Below are 21,555 nucleotides of genomic sequence, written 5' to 3' on the forward strand. Positions count from 1 at the left end.
TCTCCTGTTCCATGATCCACCGTTGGCACACTTCCGCCACCTGCCCCCCCTTTTGCTCCGTATCCTTTTGTAAGGACGCTACCTGTTGCGCTAACATTTCTGCTTGGGGACAGGCTCCTGATTTCCCTGTGAATTGTTCTTTTAGGGCCTGAACCTGTTCTCGCAGGACCTGAGATGCTTCTTGTAATTGCTCCAAGTTCCTCTGACATTCCTCAGTACCCTCCTTCAGTAACTTTAAGGCCTGCTGACTCCCTGGGTCAGAAGACGAATACTCCTGGGCTCTATCCCTGTCTTCTTCCTGTTCCCCAGCCTCACGCTCCTTCTTCCAATGGGAAAATTGTTCTATTTCTTTCTTTAGGGCACGTACTTGTTCCTGTAATGGTCCTAGCTGCCTAGCTTCAACCTCTCCCAGGGAACCCCCTTCCACCTCCTTCCTTACTTCTTCAGGTGCACCTCCCTGCATACCCGAAGAGCCAAATCCGTTTTCACCCCGAAGTGTTGGGGATAAATGAGGCCATTCTTGCAAACGGGGTTTACATAATCGTTCACATACTAACTGAGCTACCTTGTCCCCCGCCTGTATAGAAAAGGGTTCAGTGCCAAAATTAAATAACAGGACTGAGAGATTACCCCTATAATCAGGATCGATAACTCCCGCCCCTACATGAATCGCATGACGGAGCGCTAAGCCCGATCGCGGGGCAACCCGTAAATACGTCCCTGGTGGAGGTGACACTTGGAGATCAGTTTGTACTAAGCTTCTACCTCCAGGAGGAATCACTTCCTTCTGAACGGCATACACATCATATCCCGCTGCGCCCTCATAAGCTTGTGTAGGTGCTCTAGCCTGGGCAGACATACGTGCATACCGCAAAACAGGGTGTTTGTTCTCCCTTCGTGCTTGCTGTTTATAACGTTGGTGGATTGTTCTAACCCCCATAACTACCTGTGGGTCAGGTCTCTCCCTCCTCTGGGGTCTTGATATCTTTTTACCCCCTATTCCAAGTCCCCTAGAGAGATCAGGCCAGTCTCTGCCCAACAGTAGCGTAAAAGGCGCATCTTTAATTACCGCCACTAGCAGAGAGTGCCTTCTGCCTTCATATTCAACTGTGAGCAAATGCTGCGGGCAAGATTTCGTAATCCCATGAACACACATAATAGTCGCCAGTGTCTGACTTTGGTAGGGATTTTTATTTCCCCGTATCTTTTGCCAATATGTGCTTGATATCAGGGTCTGATCTGCTCCTGAATCTAACAGAGCCCATACCGGGTGTCCCTCCAGAGTCACTTTAAGGAGATACTGATTCCTCCGCCCCGTACCCCAAGTTGTTTGGGAACTAAATTCTTTCCGGACTCTACACTCTCTTTGTAAGTGTCCTACTTTTCCACACCTATAGCACACCACCTCCCTCTTAGGCCCCCCTCGCTTATTAGGCAAGGTTTTAGGCACTATACCGGGAGCTGCTATTCGTCTGATCTCATTCTCCATATAAGCACCCCTTGAGGTTTTAGCCCCACTTTCTGTACCAGGGTAGGAAGCCGTGGCATCCATAAAGTGTTCTGTTGCTTCCAACACTTGTGCCAACTCATCTCCTCCTAGCTTCTTGACCCAGCCACGAACCATCTCTGGTAGTGCTTCAATAAATTGTTCCTTTAGGATCTCAGCAAATAATGCCTTAACGTCAGTTAAACAAGACTGTAGCCACCTCTCCGCCATGCGTTGCAGGCGCTGCAGTAGTGTTTTAGGGCGCTCCCCTTCCAACATATGGGAACCCCGGAATTGCTGACGGTAATATTCCTTCGTGAGACCTAAAGTTTCCAAAATATGGGTCCTAACTTGATTATAATTGGTAACATATTCAGGATTTAAAGTTTGGTATGCTGACAAAGCTTTCCCCGCCAGACAAGGTGCTAATCTTACGGCCCACTGGCTCTCTGGCCATCCAGCCGCCGTAGCAACACGCTCAAAAGTATTAAGAAAGTCATCAGCCGCATCCTGCGGACCCATTTTACATAGCGTTAGAAATTGTAAAGGTTGAGGTCCCACCAAACTCTGAACCCCAGCACCTGGCATACTTGCGTCCATAGGTGTCTGTCCACCCGCAGGTCCCAGACTAGAAGTTCTTAACTGTGTTGAAAGTACTTTCACCAGTTCCTCATGCCGGTGTTGTGCCGTCTCCTGGGTAGCTCTCCATATTTCTTGGTTCGCACGAATCACCGCACGCAAGTCCTCAGTCAATTGTTGTCTCCCGGCATCCATTACCGCCGCCAACTGCTTGACATCCATCCTGAAATAAACAAAAGGACAGGAAACACCAAGTGCGGCTCCTTAAATCAGAGATTCTCCCTCCCTGGCTAAACTGGGAGACCACTTCCCTTTAGGAATCCTCTTCAGTTTCCCCCCTAGGTACCTCTTACCTCAGGGACTGAAGAGTCTACGCCTTTGGGATCTCAGGGCGTCCCAAAACCACAATCCTGTCGTTCCTCCGTCTCCTGGATCTGCACTCTCGATCATTCACGCCTCAGCCTGCTGTTGTTCCCACGTTGTGATTCTCCACCGACTCCGCCCAAGCGTTGTTTCCTCATGAACAAAATCCTCTTAGCCGATAGTTGTTAGGCCCCAGCAGACTGATCGCTCCTCCGAAGAGTAGCAGGAGAGAAAAGAAAGCCAAAAACCAAAAAAAAAAAAAAAAATTTTCTGTGTCCACCTGGAGGCAGTATAATCCCCTCTGATACCACTTGTGGGACCGGGATCCTGGCGAGGCCTAGTAACTCCACAGAATCCCAGTCTTGGCTCGAGCGTAACTGTGGTGGGCCACAGCTGGCCTGGTGCCTCCCATAAACTGCACACCACACTGGCCGGGTTTTTGTCCAAATATATCACTTTTATTTATCCACAAGAAAAGTTTCAAACAAAAAGGGTCAAAATTTGGCATTCAAAGTAAAAACCCAAAACATTCCAATTTTCTCTTGTTCTGCTTTCTTTCTCTCATGTGCCAGTTCTTTTCACTGCACCCTCAGTGCTGGCCAATTCAAGTTCACAAATTAAGAACATAAAATACAGTTCATGTTAGGTATTCTTTCCACAAGCAGTGCTAGAACCATACCTGCCTTGGCAATAGTTAGGCTACCCGGTTCTAAGCACTAATTAGGCTTCTGGTAGATTTGAGTGGCAGTTCCCTTTTCCTAGGAGCAGAGGGACTTGTACTCCCACAGGTGTGGCCACTGTTCCACTTATCTAACCCAACAGTAAATTCAGCAGCTTCCAGCCCAGGTTGAAAACAGGATACAAAATCCTTCACAAAACATAAAACTCAAAAAGGAAGAACAAAAAACAAAACCCCTTTTACCAAGGAAAAAGGACATTCAGGTTTTCCTAAACCTATTCCCATTCCATAGGGTGTTCTTCCCCAGACATAGCATTACTCTCTAACCAGTCCATGTCACAAACCTCAGATTGTGTTTCAGGGTTTTGCATTTCCCTATCCTGGTGAGAACTTCTGAAGGCTGGCCAAAAGTTAGCTGCTGTAGCTGGTTTCCTTCTCAGCTTCCCCTGAGCTTCCAGTCCCAGCTGTCCCTCCTCTCTCACTGACGAGGGAGCTTCAGAAAAAGGGAGACTCGGCACATAACCACGCCCCCTCACAGCAGCTTTAGCTAATTCCTTAAAGAGCCCTGTCCTTTCCGTTCCAGCCTGAGCTCTGTGAGCTATTAAAGGGACAGGCTCCCTCTTAACCTTGTGCTCAGGATTTTCCCTAAACTCAGGATATTTCTTCTCCTTAGTCCCTGGCACATTATTAATGCTTCCCTGCTCTTTTCCCTGGGCTTTTCCCCGGGCTTTATTAGGACTAGCCAGATCCCTGTCACATTCCCCCACCCTCAAAATCTTACCCCGGGTAAGAGAAGGATTCTGTGACGATAGTTCCGACAGACGTGACAGAGTGTCTACATTGGTATGCAGCTTCCCTGGCCTGTGAACCACCTGGAATCGGTATCCTTGTAGAGCTAAATACCATCGCGTGAGCCTAATATATTGCGGTGAGACCCTTCTTCTTTCTTCTACCCCTATGGGTCATGGAAATCGGTGGCCCTGTTTGAAAATCATCAGGCCAATTGAGAATAGGGTACTCCGAACTTTCAGCAAAACCCCCTTCTCCTAACTCCTCTGGGTGTTCTAGCCCCTCAATCCTCTCTGTCAGAGCCCCAAGAGAATCTTTTAGTTCCCCTATTTTCATCTTCTCTAGAGTCTCCACCCTGTGAGCTAGAGCCCCCACTCCCGTTTGGATTTTCTCTAGGCCAGCCTGGATTTCCCTCAGCCGGGTATTCTGTTGATCCCTAGTCTCCTGTTCCATGATCCACCGTTGGCACACTTCCGCCACCTGCCCCCCCTTTTGCTCCGTATCCTTTTGTAAGGACGCTACCTGTTGCGCTAACATTTCTGCTTGGGGACAGGCTCCTGATTTCCCTGTGAATTGTTCTTTTAGGGCCTGAACCTGTTCTCGCAGGACCTGAGATGCTTCTTGTAATTGCTCCAAGTTCCTCTGACATTCCTCAGTACCCTCCTTCAGTAACTTTAAGGCCTGCTGACTCCCTGGGTCAGAAGACGAATACTCCTGGGCTCTATCCCTGTCTTCTTCCTGTTCCCCAGCCTCACGCTCCTTCTTCCAATGGGAAAATTGTTCTATTTCTTTCTTTAGGGCACGTACTTGTTCCTGTAATGGTCCTAGCTGCCTAGCTTCAACCTCTCCCAGGGAACCCCCTTCCACCTCCTTCCTTACTTCTTCAGGTGCACCTCCCTGCATACCCGAAGAGCCAAATCCGTTTTCACCCCGAAGTGTTGGGGATAAATGAGGCCATTCTTGCAAACGGGGTTTACATAATCGTTCACATACTAACTGAGCTACCTTGTCCCCCGCCTGTATAGAAAAGGGTTCAGTGCCAAAATTAAATAACAGGACTGAGAGATTACCCCTATAATCAGGATCGATAACTCCCGCCCCTACATGAATCGCATGACGGAGCGCTAAGCCCGATCGCGGGGCAACCCGTAAATACGTCCCTGGTGGAGGTGACACTTGGAGATCAGTTTGTACTAAGCTTCTACCTCCAGGAGGAATCACTTCCTTCTGAACGGCATACACATCATATCCCGCTGCGCCCTCATAAGCTTGTGTAGGTGCTCTAGCCTGGGCAGACATACGTGCATACCGCAAAACAGGGTGTTTGTTCTCCCTTCGTGCTTGCTGTTTATAACGTTGGTGGATTGTTCTAACCCCCATAACTACCTGTGGGTCAGGTCTCTCCCTCCTCTGGGGTCTTGATATCTTTTTACCCCCTATTCCAAGTCCCCTAGAGAGATCAGGCCAGTCTCTGCCCAACAGTAGCGTAAAAGGCGCATCTTTAATTACCGCCACTAGCAGAGAGTGCCTTCTGCCTTCATATTCAACTGTGAGCAAATGCTGCGGGCAAGATTTCGTAATCCCATGAACACACATAATAGTCGCCAGTGTCTGACTTTGGTAGGGATTTTTATTTCCCCGTATCTTTTGCCAATATGTGCTTGATATCAGGGTCTGATCTGCTCCTGAATCTAACAGAGCCCATACCGGGTGTCCCTCCAGAGTCACTTTAAGGAGATACTGATTCCTCCGCCCCGTACCCCAAGTTGTTTGGGAACTAAATTCTTTCCGGACTCTACACTCTCTTTGTAAGTGTCCTACTTTTCCACACCTATAGCACACCACCTCCCTCTTAGGCCCCCCTCGCTTATTAGGCAAGGTTTTAGGCACTATACCGGGAGCTGCTATTCGTCTGATCTCATTCTCCATATAAGCACCCCTTGAGGTTTTAGCCCCACTTTCTGTACCAGGGTAGGAAGCCGTGGCATCCATAAAGTGTTCTGTTGCTTCCAACACTTGTGCCAACTCATCTCCTCCTAGCTTCTTGACCCAGCCACGAACCATCTCTGGTAGTGCTTCAATAAATTGTTCCTTTAGGATCTCAGCAAATAATGCCTTAACGTCAGTTAAACAAGACTGTAGCCACCTCTCCGCCATGCGTTGCAGGCGCTGCAGTAGTGTTTTAGGGCGCTCCCCTTCCAACATATGGGAACCCCGGAATTGCTGACGGTAATATTCCTTCGTGAGACCTAAAGTTTCCAAAATATGGGTCCTAACTTGATTATAATTGGTAACATATTCAGGATTTAAAGTTTGGTATGCTGACAAAGCTTTCCCCGCCAGACAAGGTGCTAATCTTACGGCCCACTGGCTCTCTGGCCATCCAGCCGCCGTAGCAACACGCTCAAAAGTATTAAGAAAGTCATCAGCCGCATCCTGCGGACCCATTTTACATAGCGTTAGAAATTGTAAAGGTTGAGGTCCCACCAAACTCTGAACCCCAGCACCTGGCATACTTGCGTCCATAGGTGTCTGTCCACCCGCAGGTCCCAGACTAGAAGTTCTTAACTGTGTTGAAAGTACTTTCACCAGTTCCTCATGCCGGTGTTGTGCCGTCTCCTGGGTAGCTCTCCATATTTCTTGGTTCGCACGAATCACCGCACGCAAGTCCTCAGTCAATTGTTGTCTCCCGGCATCCATTACCGCCGCCAACTGCTTGACATCCATCCTGAAATAAACAAAAGGACAGGAAACACCAAGTGCGGCTCCTTAAATCAGAGATTCTCCCTCCCTGGCTAAACTGGGAGACCACTTCCCTTTAGGAATCCTCTTCAGTTTCCCCCCTAGGTACCTCTTACCTCAGGGACTGAAGAGTCTACGCCTTTGGGATCTCAGGGCGTCCCAAAACCACAATCCTGTCGTTCCTCCGTCTCCTGGATCTGCACTCTCGATCATTCACGCCTCAGCCTGCTGTTGTTCCCACGTTGTGATTCTCCACCGACTCCGCCCAAGCGTTGTTTCCTCATGAACAAAATCCTCTTAGCCGATAGTTGTTAGGCCCCAGCAGACTGATCGCTCCTCCGAAGAGTAGCAGGAGAGAAAAGAAAGCCAAAAACCAAAAAAAAAAAAAAAAATTTTCTGTGTCCACCTGGAGGCAGTATAATCCCCTCTGATACCACTTGTGGGACCGGGATCCTGGCGAGGCCTAGTAACTCCACAGAATCCCAGTCTTGGCTCGAGCGTAACTGTGGTGGGCCACAGCTGGCCTGGTGCCTCCCATAAACTGCACACCACACTGGCCGGGTTTTTGTCCAAATATATCACTTTTATTTATCCACAAGAAAAGTTTCAAACAAAAAGGGTCAAAATTTGGCATTCAAAGTAAAAACCCAAAACATTCCAATTTTCTCTTGTTCTGCTTTCTTTCTCTCATGTGCCAGTTCTTTTCACTGCACCCTCAGTGCTGGCCAATTCAAGTTCACAAATTAAGAACATAAAATACAGTTCATGTTAGGTATTCTTTCCACAAGCAGTGCTAGAACCATACCTGCCTTGGCAATAGTTAGGCTACCCGGTTCTAAGCACTAATTAGGCTTCTGGTAGATTTGAGTGGCAGTTCCCTTTTCCTAGGAGCAGAGGGACTTGTACTCCCACAGGTGTGGCCACTGTTCCACTTATCTAACCCAACAGTAAATTCAGCAGCTTCCAGCCCAGGTTGAAAACAGGATACAAAATCCTTCACAAAACATAAAACTCAAAAAGGAAGAACAAAAAACAAAACCCCTTTTACCAAGGAAAAAGGACATTCAGGTTTTCCTAAACCTATTCCCATTCCATAGGGTGTTCTTCCCCAGACATAGCATTACTCTCTAACCAGTCCATGTCACAAACCTCAGATTGTGTTTCAGGGTTTTGCATTTCCCTATCCTGGTGAGAACTTCTGAAGGCTGGCCAAAAGTTAGCTGCTGTAGCTGGTTTCCTTCTCAGCTTCCCCTGAGCTTCCAGTCCCAGCTGTCCCTCCTCTCTCACTGACGAGGGAGCTTCAGAAAAAGGGAGACTCGGCACATAACCACGCCCCCTCACAGCAGCTTTAGCTAATTCCTTAAAGAGCCCTGTCCTTTCCGTTCCAGCCTGAGCTCTGTGAGCTATTAAAGGGACAGGCTCCCTCTTAACCTTGTGCTCAGGATTTTCCCTAAACTCAGGATATTTCTTCTCCTTAGTCCCTGGCACATTATTAATGCTTCCCTGCTCTTTTCCCTGGGCTTTTCCCCGGGCTTTATTAGGACTAGCCAGATCCCTGTCACACTCTACGTTCAGCTGTTTAAACGCCCAGACCACCACTCCGTCTACACTAATAACATATAATCAACCAAAAACGCCTAAGTCCCAAACGCCCAACACAAGAGCTTTTAGGCAAAGGAGGAGCCAGTCCTTCACCTAAAATCTGGATTCTGCAACCAGTGTCTGTCAAGAACAACACTGGTTACAGAATCCACCCCCCACCCCCCTTACAATGATCGGGCCAGGAGAGAGCCCAAGCCCTCCTGGCCTTGCCAAGTACAATCGGGGCAAGAGGGAGCCCAAACCATCTTTCCCTGCGAGCCCCCGAACCTCCAAATACAATTGGGGCAAGAGGGAGCCCAAGCCCTCTTGCACCGGCGATCCTGGAACCCTCCCCCCGCCGATAACAATCGGGCCAGGAGGGAGCTCAAGCCCTCCTGGCCATGCGACCCCCCTCCTACAAGATCAAGCAGGAGGGAGCCCAACCCCTCCTGCCCAGGCGAACCACCTACCCCCCACCCCCACTAAAATACGGGCAGGAGGGATCCCAGGCCCTCCTGCCCTCGATGCACCCACGTTCGCCCTCCCGAATCCCCGATCGGCCCCCTGACAGCCCTAGACCCCCCTCTGTCAACCCCTCGATCCCCCCACCCCTAATCCCCTCCACCTTAACATCATTGGACGTACAGACGGGTGCCAAGCCCGTCCGTCCGGCAGGCCAGCCATCGCAGGAATGGCTGGCCTTAGGGCCTGATTGGCCCAGGCAGCTCAAACCCCGCCCACAAGTGGGGCCTGAGGCACCTGGGCCCACCAGAATAGGCCCAGTAGCCTTAGGCACAGGAGGGGGTTCGGGGGGGATCGGGGGTTCGGGGGGGCGAGCGTGGGTGCGTCGAGGGCTGAAGAGCCTGGGATCCCTCCTGCCCGTATATTAGTGGGGGTGAGGGGTAGGTGGTTCATCTGGGCAGGAGGGGTCGAGCTCCCTCCTGGCCCGATCGTTATTGGCGGGGGGAGGGTTCCAGAATCGCTGGTGCAAGAAGGCTTGGGCTCCTTCTTGCCCCAATCGTAGTCAGGGAAGGTCGGGGTGCTGCGGGGCAAGAAGGCTTGGGCTCCCTCTTGCCCCATCAAGTCGGGGAAGGTCGAGTTGCCATGGGGCAAGAGGGCTTGAGCTCCCTATTGGCCCATCGAGTCGGGGAAGGTCGGAGTGCCGCAGGGCGAGAGGGCTTGGGCTCCCTCTTGCCCCGATCGTACTCGGCGGGGCTAGGAGGGCATGGGCTCTCTCCTGGCCCAATCAGTTAGGGGGTAGGGGTGGATCACTGCAGGAGAGATGGGTCATCTCTCCTGGCACTTTAGCCATCCCAAGTGCCACGTTTGGCGGCACTTGGTGGTATCGCTATTGCGGCAGGGGAGATGAGGCATCTCTCCTACCCCGATGGTTGTGGTGGGGGGTGGGTAGGTTGCCGGGCTGCTGAGCTGATCGTGCCGGCTGCCATCAGCTCAGCGGCCCCTTTTTCGGCACTTATACCTGTTTTGATTTGGTCTAAATCAAAACAATTAGGCAACCTATCAAAACGTTTGGTTATACCTGCTGTATGCCTAGGTCTAGGTCGGCCCACCTCCCGCCCACTGCCTGCCCTTTCCCCTCCTCTAAAAACACCTCTTTTCGCTCTATGCATTTAGATGCAGGGGAAAGGCCTAAGCTGGTTTTAGATACGTCTAAAACCAGCTTTGATTATGGGTACTTGGACAATCAGGCTTTTTGATCGTCTAAGTACCCATTTAGGCCACTTTTTAGACTTTATTTTACTTTATTATGAGCCCCATAATATATAGTTTAAAAGTTACAATTTATACTAGATTAGCCATAATTTCAGTACATGTTTCTGATACAAGTTTTTTTCTAGCTAGACACATATTTAGGGTCTAATACTAATATACAGTTTACTGGTTATAATTTACTCTGGTTATTCTACAGTGCAAGTTTTCAAGTACAAGTTTATCCTAATTGACAAACAGACAGTTTATAGGCTGGATTTGTTTTCCTTATCCTTGAATGTCTCCCTCAGAATCAATTGCCTGCCAGGACCAATTTCTTTTGTTGTTTAACTATGGTTAAAGGACAATTCTTTTAATGTGACACTCATCCTATCTTACTGAACACTTGTGTTGACGCATTTCCACAGATGAAGAGACAAGTGGAAACAAATTAGTAGAACAGACTTCAGAGGATACTGCTTGATGGTGTCATGAAGCATCTTTTTCTCGTTGCAGGAAACCAGCAGATCTGCACAATCTGGCTCCAGGGACTCACCCACCATTCCTGACGTTCAACGGAGAAGTCAAGACTGATGTCAATAAAATCGAAGAATTCCTGGAAGAAGTTCTGGCACCTCCAAAGTACAGAATCTTTTTTGCTTGTTTCCTATGAGTTTGCCATGGAGGGAACACTAAAAAGGGAAGAGGCTTCCAGCGGGAGCAATAGTTGCAATAAGTTTATCCCACTGGCTAGATTGAATAAATTAATCTGAAAGATATCTGATTTACCACTGGTGAATTATTGGTAGCCTTGACTTAATTTATTTATTAAATTTGTATATAATAGTGTCCTAAAATGGGCCACTCAAAGTGCTGTGCAAACAAAAAATAAATAAATGATAAACTATAAGTATATACCTAAAACAATTAAACATAATGAACAAGATCAGAGATTTTCCCAGGAACAAATAAATCAAAAACTATCCTTCAAGGCTGTCTATAATCCCAAACCTCTAGTTGGTTTGGTTGCCATATGACCCAGCATTGCTGATTCCAGGTTCATTTAGAACCCACATTTCTTTACAGTGGTTCCTGAATATAGATTTCAGTGTCTTACACTTCTAAATTATCATGTGCATGATATGTACCTTTAAATGCTGAGTATGTAGTAGTGGCTGATGTAGTATGCTGATCATAGCTCTTGTCTATGTATATGGGGGGGTCAAACATTAGTTTGAGGGAAGAATAGAGGCTGGATTTGACTTCAGCTAGAACTGAAGCAGGACTTTTGGATGCTGCCATTTGGGCACAGCAGTTAGGGCGCCAGACGTTTTGCTTCCAAGCCATTGGCCGTTGGCAGTGTTAAAAATGTCTCTTTCTAATTTTCCCCTCCGATATTTATTGGCAGAAACTGCTGGCTGCTTTGTCTGGGAGTCCTTGGAGCAGAAGGGAGATGTGGGATGCTCTAGGCAGTGTCTATGAGGAAGGATGGTTCTTCAGGCAGCCTGCTCGGTCCTCCCACACAGGCACTGCCTGGGACAGCCCACATCTCCTTTATGTTACGTGGACCCCAAGCCGAAACAGGAGCAGCCATGGGCCCTGCTTTCCACCAACCAGTACTGGGGAGCTAGAAAGGAATTTTTGACATTGCCATTTGGGTGTTCAAAAGACTGGTGCCAAAAATGACAGTGCCCAGAACTCATGTACCCTCTAGAACAGTGTCTTTCAAACTTTTTTATAGCTCCGGCATACTAAATAGAGCAAATGTTTTTTGCGGCACATTAAATGGAGAAAATGTTATTGCAGCACATTATAATTGAAATTATAAAATTGCAAAACTAACAAAAAAAATTAACCCCCTGAAACCCTTTTAATCCCTATGGGCTTTGGGGAAGTTACTGCAGCGGCAGCCACTAGGGTAGCTTTGTAAAAGGGTGGGGGGAGGGGGAATTTGAGAGTTATTTATGTAAAGTTATTTAAGCTATGTATGGGTAATTGTAATAACGGTGAATGTAAAGTAGATAGAGTAGAATTGCTAATCAATGCGAAGCATGTGCTTGGTTTTGAGTGCAAATTAACTCTTAACGCGGCTCGATAGTCAAGAAGCAAAAACACATTTCATCATCTACCATCTGTGGTTCTCTTTTATTTTTTTCTATTTAATTTTTGTCGGTTATGAAAATCCAAGTTCGGAAAGATAAGAATCATCAAATGGTAACAAAGCCTTGGTTGTTTTCTTGCTCAAGTTAGGATAACTACTGCATAAAAAAATAAAAATAAAATTACAATACTTGCCGTTAGTTTTCGAGGACCAATCATGTCAAAGAATGATGCTTGTCTGGGCGGTTGTATCCTTACGCACACAGACACTACTTATAACATTGACAGATTCTTGTGTACGCAATGTACATATTTATTCTAGTGAATACTAATGAAGGGAATTTTTAAAAATAAAGTACAATTCTGGAATCTCTCATAGCACACCTGGAGTCTCTTTGGGGCATACCACTGTGCCATGGCACACAGTTTAAGAGACACTGTTCTAGAATATCTGTTCTTACAAAACTTTTTGGGACAGGACATTGGAGTATCAGGCTAGGAAGATGAACTCCTGGTTAAATCCGCTGATTGCACAAATCTACTTTTACTTTACATTTAGGAAATCATTAAAAACGTATCTATTTGATAAACAAGAATGCTGATTTTAATTTTATGATGGGGTTTTCTATTTTTATTCTTTTAAACTTTTTTAGTAATATTGGGAACTGTATTTTATTAATGCTTTATCTGACTGCTGTATGAAGTGCTGTTTTTTATGAAATTGTATTTATTCGCCAAAATGTTTCAGTTTTTCTTCTGTTGTGAACCACCTAGAACTGTTGGTGGGGCGGTATATAAGAAAATAAATTATTATTATTATTATTATTATTATTAATAAAGGTTGTAGTAATACAAAGAACACTAAACAAAAGCCAAGTCAGAGATATGATGTACACTCACTGGTTATGTTTTTGTGACTGAATACCTGATACTATTTCTTGAAAGAACTTCAACTCAAAAAAAGTTTCAGTCATCAAGGTTTCAGTTTAGCTGCTTAACAAAATGTCTTTGATTACTGTATCTCCAAAAGGAAAAATAAATGTACTCACATTTTAAAGTTACCATTGCTACTAGTTTTAAAATCATATCTAAGATTCAGCATTTCTGTAGATAATTAGAAGCATGGGTACAGTCTGGTTCATGGTGGGCTTGATCAGGAAAAGGAAGGTAGTCACATTTTCCAAGATTTAATTATAAAAATCAGAACTAATTAGCGGTTGATGCAACCTGATACTGAATAAATCATGAGTTTGAGACAGTACACATGCCTGGGATTGCCAGGGGAGTGCTATACCACTCTCAATCCTTGATGGAAAGTTAATCCCAAATAAATTATAAAGCCATTATAATCAGCCTTACCATATACTGTAGCAGGGACGTCCAAGTTTTTTCAACAGTGGGCTGCATGATCAGAAATCTATGCATGTGTGGGCTGCATGAATGTTTTAACCTGTTATATAGCATGATTTATACTCATCAGGATCTGTGAAACTCATTTGCATTTTTAACTTCACATCTACTAATTAGCTCTGCAATGCTGTCAAATCAGGTGTGCCGGCTAATTAGGTGTAATTTTTGTCCTTAAAAATCAAATGGGCTTCATTCAAAGGTCAGTGGGCCACATATTGGAAGCCTTTTTTCATGTGGTTGGGAGTGAGAGGTGGTGCTGGATACTAAGACATAGGGGGAGGGGCTTAATTCCCTACACCCAGGTATTTCTGTTCTTATAGTCCGTCATTCTCTTTACTTCTGTGGTACAGCATTGCTCCTGCAGGCAAATTACATGAACCATGGCTCCCTTCATATCCTGCTGCACTGGCACCCTTTAGCTTACTAGAGGGTGGCGCTATTGATCTGCATTTTGAATTCATTTCCTGCTGAGGATCTTTGAGGACAATCATGGTTGTGTCAATAAACAGAACTCGACCTCTTTTAAAATAAATGCATGTTACATTTTTAGCAATAAGTCTTTATGTTGCGTCCTTTCTGGATTCCATATGTTAGGGGGCTCATAATCAAAATTTAAACAAGTCTAAAAACCCACCCAAATTGGCATGTGGTTGTCCTAAAAGACAGATCGTACAAGTGTTGATAATTGAAACAGCTTTTTGGACGTATCCAGGGACATTTTAAGCCTCTGAATCCTGCTGTGCGCCCAGAGTTGAAAAGGGGGTGGTGGGGTTGGAGGAGTGGCTAGGGTGGGATGTGGACCGACCTAGACTTAGTCGTTCTGCAGGGATAATCGAAGGTCTGACGAGACTTGCTAGGCAAAACTTATTAGTTGTGAGTTAGATGATGTAAAAGCAGATATAAGTGACAAAAAGTTATCCAAAGTGAACAAATAACCACTGCAGAGACAAAGTAAAGACCCCTACACAACCCTCCTCCCGTGTTCATTGAGGATCATTAATATTCTGAATTATTAATTTGGTCTTAATTGATCATTATCGGTTCTAAGTGCTGGAAGTTGTTGATGTTGAAGTTACTATAACCGTAATAGGGACATAAATTGCCATTCTAAGTAAAGCCAGTCCGGCAGATGCTCTAAGACTTCAGGAAGGATCCAATACATACCCTGACACAGTATGAAAGCTTGATGGTATCTATAAAAATTTGGGAAATTTACCCCACCCAGCCAAATAAATTTTGTGAGAATACCATTTACTTTTTTATAAAAGGACCCTTGAAAATAAATTGCTAACATACTTATTTGGTAACAAACTACTGGCAAAATCATCATCTTGACAGTTTGGACTCTCCCCCACCAAGAAAGATGTAATAGGTTACATTTCTTTGACCTTCAGATTTTTCATTTACTCTCATTGTATCTTCCAGCGTGTTTTGAATTATAATACCTAAATATTTTTTACCCTCTTCCTTCCAATGGAAAGGGAATGAATCAAATAATTATTTTACATAATGTACATTTAGCGGAAGAACCTCTGATTTGCTCCAATTTATTTTATATCCAGAAAATTTTCCAAATTGGTCAATCAAATCTAGTAAATGTGGAATGGTAGATTCAGAATTCTTCAAATGAAGCAAGATATTATCTGCATAAGCAAAGACCTTATATTCCCAACCTGCATAAGGAATACCTTGTATCTCCTTTGCCTGTTGAATAGAAAAAAAAAACAAGGGTTCCAGAACAATGTCAGAAAGCAAAGGGGATAATGGACATCCTTGTCTAACTTCCCTCTCCAGACAAAAACGTTCTGAAAAAGTATCATTAATATATAATCTGGCAGAAGGGGAACTCTACAAGGTTTGAATCATTTGAATAAATCTGGATCCTATACCAAACCAATCCATTGCTGATACATGAAGGTCCATTCTACACGATCAAAGACCTTCTGTGCATCCAAAGACACTGAGAAGGCTGGGTCATCCATGGCTTTCATTAAATTTAACATATGAAAAGCCAATCTAGTGTTATTTAAAGTATGTCTTTGAGCAACGAAACCCGTTTAGTGCATACCAATAATATAAGGGTATGAGGGACTTCAACACTGCCTGTGTTTTTGGAGGGGATCCTGTCGAAATTGTTCCCATTGAGCTCAAAATTTCCATTAGAAATTGAGCTCATAGGATTCCAATGAGGAGAATAAACGGTCAGGTGGGCCCACAACCGTTGATTTTTCAAGTGCTGCGTTTTCAACAGGTACTTGAAATTTTGAGGTTGGCAAAAGCAGACAGGGATTTAAAATACAAAGAATCTAAATTAATATTTGTCCTGGATTTTGCTAAGGCTACTGCCAATTTGCGAAGGCAATTTCTCCTATTGAGACCAAAGCTGTTATCACTTCTTAATATTTTGCAGAGCAAACCAATTCATGAATTACTTATGTTGATGGGGATTCTCCCCTGCACCTCTTTGTCATGGATTTGTTCAGGTATGTTGCTTGGCTTTGGGACTTAACTAGATTTGTTTACTAGCTCTCATGCTAAGGGAGGTGGAGCATGTGCTCAGAAAAGTTGTGGATGTCTGCAATACCTGGACTGTGGGTTGCAATAGAGGGGCATAATCAAAAGAAACGTCTAAGTCCGATTTGGATGTAGGGCGCTAGTCGCCCAAAGTCGGCAGCGGCACAATGTCCATTCTCTAAAAGTACGTCCAAAATTTTTTTTCCCAAAAAATCGTCTGTCTATACGTCCAGGCGTTTGATTGTCCAGATTGCCAGTACGTCTATCTTTATATCACATTTTCGACCAAAAATTCGTCCAACTCTGAAATGTCCAGAACAAGACCTTTTGGACATGGGAGGGGCCAGCATTGTGATGGACTGGCCCCCAGACATGGCAACAGAACAGTGGGGCACCTCACAGGGCACTGCTGTGAACTTCACAAAAAGGGTGCCACATAAACTTCTCACCAGAACTCCCTTATAAGTTATGGTGAGCCCCTCAAAGCACCCTCAAAACCCATTATATTCACCTGCCTACAACCCAAATAGCCTTTATGGCTGCAGGTAGCACCTATATGGCAGAGTAGAGTTGGGTTTCTGGGGGTTTCGGTAGGCTCACATTTCCTACCATTGATGTAGTGGTTACTAGTGGCTTATGGGCCTGGGTCCTCCTTTCTATGGTTCACTAGCCCACCCTCCAGACTCCTTAAGCCAACTCTGTGCAGCTGTACTAGGCTTTCCTATGCCAGGTGCTGATGCTCTGGAGGCAGGTATGTACATTTTTATTTTGAACTTTGTGGGTGTGCTTCGAGGTCAGTGAACATGGGGGGGGTGTGTGTGAGTCTTTACTTTGTCCCTGCATTGGTTATCTGGTCACTTTGGATACCTTTTGGGCACATATATGTGTCTTTACATCATCTAAGTCACAACTTATAAGTTATGTCTAGGCAGTCTTGTGAAACCTTCGAATATCCCTGCAGGACGACCAAGTCTAGGTCGGCCCACATCCTGCCCAAATCCCGCCCTAACCACTCCTCCAAAAACGCCTCTTTCAGCTCTGAGCGCACGATGGCATTCAGAGGCCTAAATGTCCCTGGATACATCTAAAAAGCCGTTTCGATTATTGTCACTTGGACGACCTGTCATTTAGATCGTCAAAGTGCCAACTTGGGTGGGTTTTTAGATGTATTTCAATTTTGATTATAAGCCCCCTAGCATATGGAATCCTACAGAGGCACTAACAAAAAGAAGATTGTCGAAGGCATAAACCTAATCTTCCATTTCAGAATGTCTTCCTCTTTCTTAGGTACCCCAAATTGGCCGCTAAGCATCGTGAGTCAAACACTGCAGGGATTGACATCTTCTCAAAATTTTCTGCATATATTAAGAATACAAAGCAACAGGACAATGGCAGTGAGTAAACAGATTTTCTACAAAATGGTATCTTACGGGTTTTTATTTCTTTTTTGCTCTAGACCACCTCTCATTGGCATGTGAACTAAAAAAGAAAACATGAACTGGCTGATATATTTTTATTTATACGTATATCGCATAAACCTTGCGGTTCTATGCGGTTTACAAAAGAGGAAAAACTGACCAGTGTCAGTGAGCTACAATAAGACTTGGGAAGGAGATAGCAGCAGAGTGGTTGACAGTATGTATTTACAAAGAGGTAGAAAGATTAGTGACAATGGGCTGCCATATAACTTGGCAACAGCGGGAAACTGTAAGGTTCAGAGGTAGGCAGATGAGCCTTACAAAGGCAGTATAGCAGATAAGTATCAGTGAGCTTACTCAATGGCGTAGCGATGGTGAGTGATGCCTGGGGCGGTGACGCCCCTCTCCTGCCCTCTTCCCCGTACCTTTTTAACGTCGGGTGTGAGCAGCCACGAACTTGCTACCCGTGTCGGCTTCAGTGCTCTCTCTGATGTCACTTCCTAGGTGCGGGTCCCCGAAGTGACGCCAGAGTAGCACCGAAGCTGATGCGAGCAGCAAGTTTGAGGCTGCTTGCGCCAACATGCAGTAGGGGGAGGAGTGGGAAGGAGGGGTGCCAGCGAATTGAGGAAAACTACGCCCAAGGCAGATTGCCCCCCCCTTCCCACAACCTGCCTCCCGCCACTGAGCTATGTTTTGTGACAAGCTAGGTTAGCATTTGAGGTAGCTTCCGAGAGTATCAAAGAAGGTTTGCTGAATTTTCGGAAAAGGTATGTGGGAGTTGACATTTAAAAGGTTTAAGGCCAATTTGAAGGCATACTTTTTAAAACAGGCTTTCCATTATTAGGGTTACCATTTTCTGGGCTGCAAAACTCCAGATACATGCTCCCCCCCCTGTTCTGCCTCTGGCCCTGCCCCACCCCCACCCAGTTCCACCTTCAGCTCTATCCCGTTCCACCCCAGCCCCTCCCAGTTACGCCTCCAGCCCAGCCCCCACAAACTTCCTCTCTTCTTCCCCAACAAGCTTTGGCCGCGTCTGGAGGGCCTGAAGAATGTGTGGATGTGTTTGACGTCATCCACGCATGCTCAGATGCCCTCCAGATGCGGCCAGAGCTCATTATGGCTTTCAAAAACCCAGACAAATGCTGGGTTTTAGAAAGTCCATCCAGGAGCCCGGACAGTTCTCTAAAAAGAGAACATGTCCAGGTTTTCCTGGACGCCTGGTAATCCTATCCATTATAACATTATCAAACACGCCATTCAGTTATAAATATTATTGCCATGGTAATGATGAATTTGCAGCAGTCAGAAAGATTGAATGAATAAGGGGTCAGGCTAGGGTTCTTGGTGTGTGTCTGTGTATGAGTGGTATGGAGGTCTTTCATTTTTTTATTTGAAGGAGTACCAGACAGACTTAAAGACCTTTGCTTCCTTTCACATTAATAATAAATTTAAACTGCTTTGTCACTTCTCTGTCTCCAGTGTATACTTAAGTAGAGCATGGGCATGGTTTCCAATTGCCCGCAGTTACGCCAGGTCTATGGCTACTGTAACTGGGTGCCTAAATGTTAGGCACACTGATACTGGGTCACACCGCTATTCCATAATAGACTAGTTTCCTACTGCATGACCTCTGGGCACCTAAATGAAAGCGCTCACTTTTAGAATTGCCTCCCTGCTTACTTAGTCATGTTTTTTTTCTCTTTTTCCTGAAAACCAGCTGTTTCTATGGATATCTTTAAAGGCATAGAATTCCACAGCCTGGAGGCAAAGCATCAAAAAGCTTTGTCCTATGTTCTCAATAGCACAGTAAACTTAATGCTGCCACCTGTCGGTTTAGGCACAGGGGTTAGAGCTACAGCCCTGAGGTTGTGGGATCAAATCCCATGTTGCTCCTTGTGACCCTGGGAAAGTCACTTAATCCTCCACCACTCCAGGTACATTAGATAGATTGTGAGCCCACCAGGCCAGATAGTGAAAATGCTTGAAGTACCTGAATGTAAACCACTTAGTCGCATTGGGATTTCAGGATATCCACAATAAATATTCATGAGTTAGATTTGCAAGCAATTGAGGCAGTGCATGCAAATCTATCTCATGCATATTAATTGTAGATATCTTGAAAACCCGATGCAACTAGGTGTGCCCCGAGGACTGGGCTGGGAGTGGCTATTCTAGGGCCTCTGCAAAGCAGCTCCTGCACCTGCCTGATCACGCACAGCTTCATCCACGGGATTTCTGGCCTGTCTCTTGTCCACTTGCCTGTTCTTCATGTTTGCTGTGTTCATTCACCTTTACACATCCATGGGGGGTGGGGGGTTGGAGGGAGGGGAATAAATATTGATGGTGACATTTGGGTAACTTTATTCTTCTTTTATACTATATATTATGTTATATTATGTTATTGTTATATGTAGGAAAACTGAAAACCTTGAATGATATATATGTTACCTGTACAGATATTAGTATAATGTATGTAATACCTACTGTTTGTTCATTTGTATGACACTGTTTTAGATTAAAAATCAATAAAGATTTTAAAAAATAATATGCTGCATACGGGATTTCATCTTGCTTATTTTGATACTGCTTTAAAAATACCGGGCTCAATATTCAAAGAATTTATGTTCCTAACTTTGGATTCTTTTTACTAATGTGCATGAATAGATTTTGTGCCCACTTAATGCTAAGAAGCCCATGGAATAAAACGGGCTTCTTAGCAAGTAGGTCCTGATTCTATAAAAGATACCTAAAGTTAGGTGCCTAGATCATTGCATCTAGCCGATCTTGGTGCCTAACTTAATTTTCTTAATTGGCGCTGATAATTGAAAGCGCCATTAAAAATAATTAAAAACCCATTTAAAAAATGAATTAGCTGGCAGGCAGCTAACTCAGTAGACTTTGTTCCTTTCATCTAGCTGCCCCCAATGCCTGTAATAAATGACCCGAGTTTGTCTGTCAAGCCCCTTCCCTTGTTTAAAAGCAGACTGAAAATCCACCTTTTTGATATAGCCTTCAATCCATAACCCACCGACTCAGCCAGCAGATTAACGATTCCCCTTCTGTTTAGATTGTAAGCTCTTTTGAGCAGGGACTGTTTTCTTCTTTTTATGACTCTGTACAGCACTGAGTAAGTCTGGTAGCGCTATAGAAATAATTAATAGTAGTAGTAGTACTAGGTGCCTACCACTCCACAGTAGGGGGTAAATTCTCTATTAGTACGTCTAACATAGGCGTGCTTAGACGTCCGGCAAATGCAAGTGTCAATCAAACGGTACTTAGGCGTGCGGTAGACGTCCCTACAACCTCTTCGCGCAAGATAGATGCAGGTTTCTGAAACGTCATTAAGACGTCTCCAATGGACCCGTGATAGACGTGGGTACGATTTTTTTTTTTTTAAGATTATACTTTTTTTATACTCTTTATTATCACTCATTCAGCATTGTAAGTATAGGATGATGAAAAAGATAACCAAAACACAGCATACCATTTTGTAAACTATATATTAGTTGATCTAGCAATATCAGTGAGGTAGGGAATGGCAGACAGAGAACACTGCTGTGTTGTATCTTTTTCCTCTAGGATATCAGAATTGTACAGTTTACCATTAATACAAGGAAAAAAATATGTTATGTTTCAAAGGAGAACTAGAAGATGAAACGTACCGAGTGGGTGTTGAACTTACATTATCAGTATGGAAGGTGGGAACCGGTAGATGTATGCTACACAGAAAGCTGTACAGAAATGTCATACTCACCTCCTATTAGAAGTGGAAAGGATAGGACTTTGAACACCATATAAACTTCGTTTAAGTTCCACAAAGACTGGCAGGAAAGGCACCCTAAGTCATCCAATAAGCTTTCTCTCGATTTCCCAGAGACATTATTTCAGAGAGGATAGTTTAGAAGTGATATCTTGCTTGAAAGAACACTCTCCTGGTCTTAAAACATTGCAACAATCAGCTCATTCTTCAGAACAAAGGTAAATCCCATAACTTACACTGGCCCAACTTAGAAACAGAATCAAAACACAGATTAGACCTGAATGTGGCTTCTAGTTCACAGGAAGAGGAAGTAGCAAGCAGCACAATGCTGACCTCATTGTGACATCATCAAGGTGCACCTGGAAGGTAGATATGCCACAAGTAAAAGACAAGCCGGGAGTTGAACTCACAACCTACAGATGAT

General features: G+C 44.9%; 1 protein-coding gene across 3 annotated transcripts in view; it reads left to right on the top strand.

Moving 5' to 3' along the window:
- Positions 1–21,555, top strand: part of CLIC5 (chloride intracellular channel 5) — a 264,527-nt gene that overhangs the window by 191,922 nt on the left and 51,050 nt on the right. For 2 of the 3 annotated variants that reach the window (XM_033937344.1, XM_033937346.1), the window contains exons 3-4: positions 10,446–10,571; positions 17,241–17,347. In XM_033937344.1, coding sequence (XP_033793235.1) covers positions 10,446–10,571; positions 17,241–17,347 — 233 coding nt within the window. Of the gene's footprint in view, positions 1–10,445; positions 10,572–17,240; positions 17,348–19,088; positions 19,334–21,555 lie in introns of those variants that run through there. The other variant, XM_033937345.1, reaches the window with a different exon arrangement.

Source organism: Geotrypetes seraphini, chromosome 3 (assembly GCF_902459505.1).
Source record: "Geotrypetes seraphini chromosome 3, aGeoSer1.1, whole genome shotgun sequence".
Lineage (NCBI taxonomy): Eukaryota > Metazoa > Chordata > Amphibia > Gymnophiona > Dermophiidae > Geotrypetes > Geotrypetes seraphini.